This window comes from Cibotium barometz, chromosome 41, assembly GCF_041138505.1.
Source record: "Cibotium barometz isolate CiBa-2024 chromosome 41, ASM4113850v1, whole genome shotgun sequence".
In the NCBI taxonomy this organism is placed as follows: domain Eukaryota; kingdom Viridiplantae; phylum Streptophyta; class Polypodiopsida; order Cyatheales; family Cibotiaceae; genus Cibotium; species Cibotium barometz.
Genome location: NC_141086.1, coordinates 20213042 through 20220467, shown reverse-complemented (window position 1 = coordinate 20220467; position 7426 = coordinate 20213042). Strand labels below are relative to the sequence as shown.

The 7426-nt window shown below is 41.2% G+C and overlaps 1 protein-coding gene across 1 annotated transcript; it reads right to left on the bottom strand.

Annotated features, from left to right (window-relative positions):
- Window positions 1-1685: 1685 nt before the first annotated feature.
- On the bottom strand, window positions 1686-3749 carry LOC147614755 (uncharacterized). The gene is made up of 2 exons (XM_086780094.1): window positions 2699-3749; window positions 1686-2213 (listed from the first exon to the last, which is right to left on the bottom strand). Exons 1-2 carry the CDS (start codon window positions 3394-3396, stop codon window positions 2060-2062), a joined length of 852 nt encoding a protein of 283 aa, XP_086636220.1. The 5' UTR covers window positions 3397-3749; the 3' UTR covers window positions 1686-2059.
- Between the last annotated feature and the right edge of the window lie 3677 nt (window positions 3750-7426).

Sequence of the window (7426 nt, the reverse complement as noted above, 5' to 3'; positions counted from 1 at the left end):
TGCCTTTTGGTTTTAACAAAGATTTTGAGGAGGAGATAGAAGAGATGGATTTTCAAAAAGAGGATCCCCCTACAGTAGAAGCCTAGGTTAGTTGAATTGAAGAAGAGACCCTTCAGGACAAAGCTCCTTCCCAAAGATTATAGAGCCAACCAAATCCAAAGATTCCCTAGATATTTGCATGGTCAAAATCCCAACTTGCTAAAAGAAGACAATCTCAAGTCGAGGATATGCAATCCCTAGCCCTACTTGAAAAGAAGCCCTGGAGGAGACCCAACCCCTCTCCAAAACACAAAGGAAATGAATGAAATTAAACTAATCTCTTAGAAGGCCAAAGGTCTCACAATAGAAGCAGGGCCAATAGAATTAAGGAATGGCCTAGAAGCTCAAGGGTCCCAACTGATTTAATATGCCTTCAAGAAATGAGAGAGAGAGAGAGAGAGAGAGAGAGAGAGAGAGAGGATGTTTAGCTCAATAGAGATCAAAGAGAGAGAGGGCTCCCTGCCTAAGACAAAAGGCATGCAAATGGACATTTGTGAATAATTTCTAGTTCCCAAAAAGAAGGCAATCCCTAAAATTCCTCCTAGGAAAAAAACGTTTAAAAACTTTGTTAGTCCACACTATTTTTTTTTCTTGAAAAAAACCAAGTGGGACACCTATTTATTAATAGTAGTCCAACTTGTTTTAGTTTGGATTAGACATTAAATCAAGGTAGCACCTGTCCTTTCCCTACCTTCTATGTGCTTGATTTTCTTGAAAGAGCTTGTACACCCAAGAAAAGTGGTTGAGTTGAGAATCTGAAAGCTTGGACATAAGATCAAAGGGCTTATGGACAAGAAAGTGTAGTGCACCAAGAATGTCACGTTAACATTGCCAAGCTTGAAGGATGTGGGCATACCAAATGCCACGTGACACAATCCAATTCAAACTAAGATTGTGAGAAGCAATATTATCTCACCCCTTAAAATAAAAACTTAGTTTGGGAAGGTGGAAATCTATATATGCAAGACTTGAGTGTTTGGAAAACACACATGATCACATGATTGCGCAATATGCGTATTGGGTTATGGGAGGAAGAGAAACTATTCCCAGAGCCCTTGAAGGATTATTTGACCACACCTAGAATCGAACTCACATGGATCGATGCCTTCATAAGGGCAAGCTTTCAAGTGAAACTTCCAATAATAGAAGAGTCGAAACATAACTATTGAAACAATCACATACAAACTTTGCTTATTAACAATGTAACCACTCGAGGTTTGTTGTTCCAACTTCGCCTTTGACTATCTTAAGAGTTTGCAACGTAAAAAAACCCATGGATTGCTCAAAGTTAAGTCTAAGGCCAATCACACACAAACCCTCCTTGTAGCATGGGCAAGACTTTGGAGCCAAGGTGGGTATAGACTATAGCATGGGCAAGGACTAAGGATGGACACATACTTTGTAAGAGGCCATTTCCATGCAGCCTTGTTTTGGCAACGAGTCGTGAACTCGATTGATCCTTGCAAAAAGTGCTAGCTCAAAACCTAACACGGATCTAGTTCACGGCGAAGGTAATTTCCAACGAATTTTCAAAATGGAGGTATTTAATAAATAAAAGACAAGTGCACACTTTTCAACTTGTGGCAAGGTGTGTTTGTGAACAGCAAGGCACATAACATAATGGTTGGGGCCAGGTAATAACCAAATTGAAAAGGTGTACCTTTGAATCAAATTAGGTTTAAAATATATCAAGACTAAGCAAACATGCTTGCCCATTCTCCTCTCCTCCTCCATTCCAAAATTGGAATCATAATCCCGGCCTCCATCTCCACTAGGGATCTTCATCTTCTTCAGCTTCATAACCTTCACTCTGCTGTAGCTACAAGACTTATTATCCTCGAGAAATATTAAAAGAAATTACAAGTAAAAACCGCACCATCTTCCACCATTCCATGTCCCAAAACTGAGTATGTAGCATGCTTCATAACTACATACTGAGGCTCACTTTGTGAGCTCTCCCACCCATATACTCATGCATTCTTATTTGCTCCGCAGCCATTCTATACACATTATAATTTGGCTATGCTAAAGCAGCTGGGGTCGCTGCCAACACACTGTTGCAATGGGTGGGGGCTCCAGAGTAGCAGCTAGCTGCTGTGGAGCGTCTCTCCTTGCATTCATCTATGACAATCTGTTGGTATCGACATTCCGAAGAGCAGAAAGCCCAATCACCTCTGCAATTCAAAGTAAAGGAAGACTAATCAGAAAAGTGGTGCAATCTGGCAAAGCGGCGGACATAGGGGTTTAAGACCTTCATATTAGCGTTACACAAACACCAGATGCGTGAGTTGATGCGTAAGACTAGGAGTTTGATATGAGGGAAATTTTGCATAGGACTCAATATTCATAACGAGACATAATTATGGTAAATTAGGGTTTAGATCGGGTGTGGATAATGAGGACCTTATGTGAAGATGGGGATCTTAGGGTTTGACATCTACCATGGACTGGATGGGTTCACATGTGTGGTTTTACAGGCTCCATATATACAACAAATGAAGAGTTTTGGTAATGAACTTTGAAGGTTAACGTGTGATAAGGATATTAGGGTTTGATATCTACTATGGACTGTACGAAATCATATGCATAGTTTGATGGTTTCATGCCCTTTCAAGGGTAACAATTCCAACATTCCAAATCAGTTTAGAGGGGAATTTACCTGTACATATAGATATCCTTGCCCTGTGCGAGGCGGCGCTTGCAGAAGAAGCACACGCTGAGGAAATCCATTGCCGGAAAGTCAAAGCTACAGCAACCGGAAGCAGGAGAAGCAGTAGAAAAGATGGACTCCCGAATGTCCATCTCATCGTCATCATCATCATCCACATCGTCGTTCTCATCCATGAATTCGCTGAGATTAGGGCAACGGTTTGCACTCTGGCTTCCTCTGCAACCCCATTGACCTAGACCTTGATTCTGCCATTGATTTTGCAGAGGTCCTACATCAGAAACCGGGATAGGTTGGCTTTTCAAAGAAGCTTTGGCAGGTTCAAATTTAGCTGCTTCTACGTACTCCTCATCTTTAATGGGGGACACTCCCCCTAATCCGGCCCCTTCCTTGCAAGGATGGCCAGAAAGCAAGCTTCCAAGAGCAGAGCGGGGAGACCTCGGAGACCTGGACTGCTGATGATTAACAGGAACACAGAGAACATTCGGTTCTAGCACAGACCTGGGGCTTTCACAAACATAGCCGTGCGGATGCTGCTTGTTCTCCGTGCCGAGGTCGAAGCCGATCACAACTTGGTGGGGAGCTCCCACTGCAGGCTTCGCTTCAGGAGGGCTATAATTACCGTAGCTCGGTATGAGCTGAGACTTGCTGGTTGTTCGCAGCAAGGGGCGAGGGCAATTGCCCAGCATGTTTCCCTTGGCGCTCTGTGGAGTAGCCGTGGTGTCCTTCGCGAGCGAACGATCAGAAATACTTCGCGAGCTCTAACTATGGCGGGATAAAAACCCTAAAAGAAAGCTTCGCTATCTCTAGATAAGATGCAAGACAGTAAGAAAACTTCGCAAGCACTGGCTATGGCGAGATGCAGGCCGTAGAAAAAGGCACACACTAGAAGAGCTTCACGAAGCTTCAGCTAAGGCGACAGAAAAACCTAGAGAGGACTATAGCTATCACATGAAACCCTAGAAAAGCTTCGCCTCGGCTATGGCGAAGGTGAGCGTGCGAGAGAGAAAAAGAGAGAGAGTTCAGAGAGTACTCTGCCGGTCCTAATAAAGAAGGTGAACGTTCTGACCCAGGTTCGAACACAACACGGATTAAGGTAACCGTGGTTAAAGCGATGGGCCCGTCTATGTTCGCTGCTTTTTCTAACGTCGCCGTCAGTTTTGTCGTCAATAGAGAATACCCCGAGTTAGTGGGCCCGGCTTGTGTCATCATGTGGGCCCTTCTTTTCTTCCCTGTATCGCGGCGGGTCACCCGCGGCCTTGTTTTTTGTTTACATTTAGAAACCCATGTCCCCATGCGTGCCTTGCCCACACTTGGTTTCCTAATTTGTCAAGTACCCCATGCTGGCATGTGCCATGGTCTGATTGATCTCCCTCATGATGAGTCTCAACCCTCATCCATCCATCTGGAGCCCCCACACGCACGTGTGACACCACACCTTGGCCCCCACCACTTCATCCCATGGGCCCTCTTGTTATGGAGAGTGCTTTTAAAAAAATCTACCTTTAGTGTATTTTGCACCCCCGTCGAAATTCGGAAAAACCGACGGAACTCTGACCTTGTCTCGAAGAAAACCGTCTAAAATTTTCCATTTTTTGTTATAAATAATATGTGGCACCGAAATGTTTCTCTACATTTGATTAAATAAAAGCAGCTCGTGGACTCCAAAAAACTATGCTCCACAGCCTTTTTTGAAGGTTCATATTTAGTAGTTTGAAAGTCGTTCATGAATTTTTGGGAAAGGATAAGCATGAGATTGAAGAGGATAAAATGGTAAATTAAAAATCGACCAATTTAAAAAAGTGATCAAGGAAACCCAGCCACACTCCAACCTTGCCCTTTTCAAAGTGTTTTGACTAAAACCTCTTGAAAATCACCAATTTTTAGACCTTCACTCTCAAAATTTTTTAAGGTGCAATTACACTATATCCGAGGTTTTTTTATAGCACTGACTAGTCCCGCATTGACTTGTCAATGTATCATGTATGGGTCTTTATAGACTATTCCCTCAGAAGGAGACTATTCCTCTTTTGTTGGGTTTCTCGCTATTTTTCAAGAGTGTGTAAAGACCCTAAGTTTCACCCAAACATCATAAAATGTTTGGCCATACTTTAATCCTCCAACTTCTTTCCTTACATGAACCCACTAAATGAAAGTGAGAAGGAATGGGAAGGGGGGGTTTGGTGGTGTGGCTGAGAGAGAGAGAGAGAGAGAGAGAGAGAGAGAGAGAGAGAGAGAGAGAGGAGTCTCTCTAACTAAACAAGACTAACATTAGTTTACACAACTTCCACATCGCAAGCAACAAAATGAAAATGTTACAAATCACATGAAGGTCAATTCTTGCACAAGATAGAGTCCCGATACCCTATACATAGCCCATAACAAACCCTAAACACACTTAGGTTTGTCTAGACGGATTCCAAGATCCACTATTGATTATGGACTTTTCTATGAGGCTAGCAGAGAGATAAAGCTACATGGGTATACAGAGGTTGATTGGGTTGGTAATGTCTCAGTAGCTTTATGTTTTCTTTTAGGAGTGTTGCTAATGAGTTAGAGCAACAAAGAAACAGTCACTAAGTTGCCTTGTTTGATGCTTATAAGTTGGCATGCTTCACATACTTTGTGCATACCATCAACCTTAAACTTCGGTAACCTACAACAAAATTTTGGGCTGCATAGACTTTGGCCATTATATATCCACACACGACCAATGCGCTTATGCCATATGTCAATATCTACGATGACACATATCCTTTGCATAAACATGGCTGCCATCACCTTAAGCATGTTAACATCCAAAGTAAACATTCTGCCATTTCTATTCACCTCAGGCATGTTAACATCAAAAGTAAACATCCTGCCATTTCTATTATCCTTTGTAACCAATCTTGCAAACCAAGCAGGATTGGTTTTTAAAGTCTTCCACAAAGCACCCTTAAGGATTGAACCTCACTTGCAAACTTTGCTCGATCATCTATCCAATAAAAACTAAGTTTTTTATAATATTAGGAACATGAAGTACATATGTTATAGGTACTTCTTCTTTCCATCCTACATAAACAATGGCACTTTACCAACATGTGTAATGGGGTGTGCAATATCATCACTTGTTTCCACACACCCTAGTTTTTTCATTTTTTACATATCTTTAAACCACTCACCCATGACTAGTCATGTGGTTAGAGGTGCCAAAATCCACATACCACTAATCCTAATACATCTTCTATCGTGGATCTAAGCATGTGCTGCATCACAAACAATTGCACTCACTTCTGTTATCACCCCTTTTACTTGATGATACATAGTTACCTTGCTCCAACTTTTCACTTTTGATATCATTCTGCTTTTTATAGCAGTCCTTTGTAATGTGCCCTGGTTTGCCATAGTAATAGCATTCTATGCTATTTGTATTTTTATTTCTTTACCAACTACCTCGACCTCTCTGGCTCCCCCCCGCCTATAGAGTTACCTGTATGAGATTGATGATTTTCTTATTGTTGTTAAATCGACCTCCACATCCTTTAGATGATGATCTGTCTCTACCTCTATCTATTTCTAAGTAGAAGGCTTGCTCATGGGAATTTCGAGAGGATGTACCTCTCCCAAGATTCATCACCTCACAGATGAGAAGAAGGCGTGCTTATGTGAATTTCTAAAGGACGAACTTTCATCTCCTCATAGATGAGGACAGTAATCAATTCTTGAAAGTTTAGAAAGTTCTCTTGAACTCTAATGGAGGTGTGAAACTGATTGTGTCCTTTTGCCAAGGCCATTCAAGGTCACCAATACCATATCATCATTCATGATCCAATAGAAGAAAGAGCATCTGCAAGCTAACCTTCACCGAATAATCATTTATACTTAGCTTCTCTCTAGTCACATTATACAACTCGTGCTTTACCTGCATCTTCCACGCTTGTGTTTGTACTGTATATTTTCACCGAGATGTCCCAAGTCTCCTTAGGCTTTTATGCATCCTGTGTATGCATAATTATAGAGTCTATCACATTGATAATAACAGACATAGAGTCTATCAATTTGACAACACAAATAACTAGTACATCACCTTTTTGACTCTTTCATGCCATCCTTTCTATGCTTGCACCTACTGTAGGGTGGGATTTTCTTTAGGAATCTCTAACTCCTTTTCAGTTCATCACATGTGATGAACTCCCAATATCATTTTCCCATAAGGAAATTGGTTATCCTGAACTTCCATGCTTACAAGCTATTCTTATCTAGTTTCTCTCTTGCAATTTGGGATAGACTATCAGACATGATTACCTATAACAACTTACTAAATATTGCTTAGAAGCTATTCTTATCTAGTTTCTCTCTCGCAATTTGGGATCGAATGTTAGACATGATTACCTATATAACAACTTACTAAATATTGCTTGTAAATACTTTTGCACTTACAACAAACTTACAATCTTCAACACAGCGGTGTTGTACACATGTTATACTGATTGTATATGGAACAGTCACACAAACATACATCCACCAATAACGTGCAAATCTTAGATTCTCTACACAGACTACCTCTTGCAATCAAATTTCTACTGCAACTTTGCACCAAACCTGAAATTGCGCATATGTAGTCAAAATTGACACTTCCACAGAGTGCCAGCATAAAAACTTGAATAGCCATAGGGCTCGAAATGTGCCCAAATTGCCTTGAAACACGTAAAATGTCAGTTATTATTAAAGTTAACT

What these genes read in the sequence shown, in the direction of transcription:
- LOC147614755 (XM_086780094.1), bottom strand. Translation starts at nt 3,396, where the DNA reads ATGCTGGGCAATTGCCCTCGCCCCTTGCTGCGAACAACCAGCAAGTCT. An exon ending in AAGGATATCTATATGTACAG is followed by an intron (nt 2,214 to 2,698) that starts GTAAATTCCCCT and finishes TTTGAATTGCAG; the next exon opens with AGGTGATTGGGCTTTCTGCT.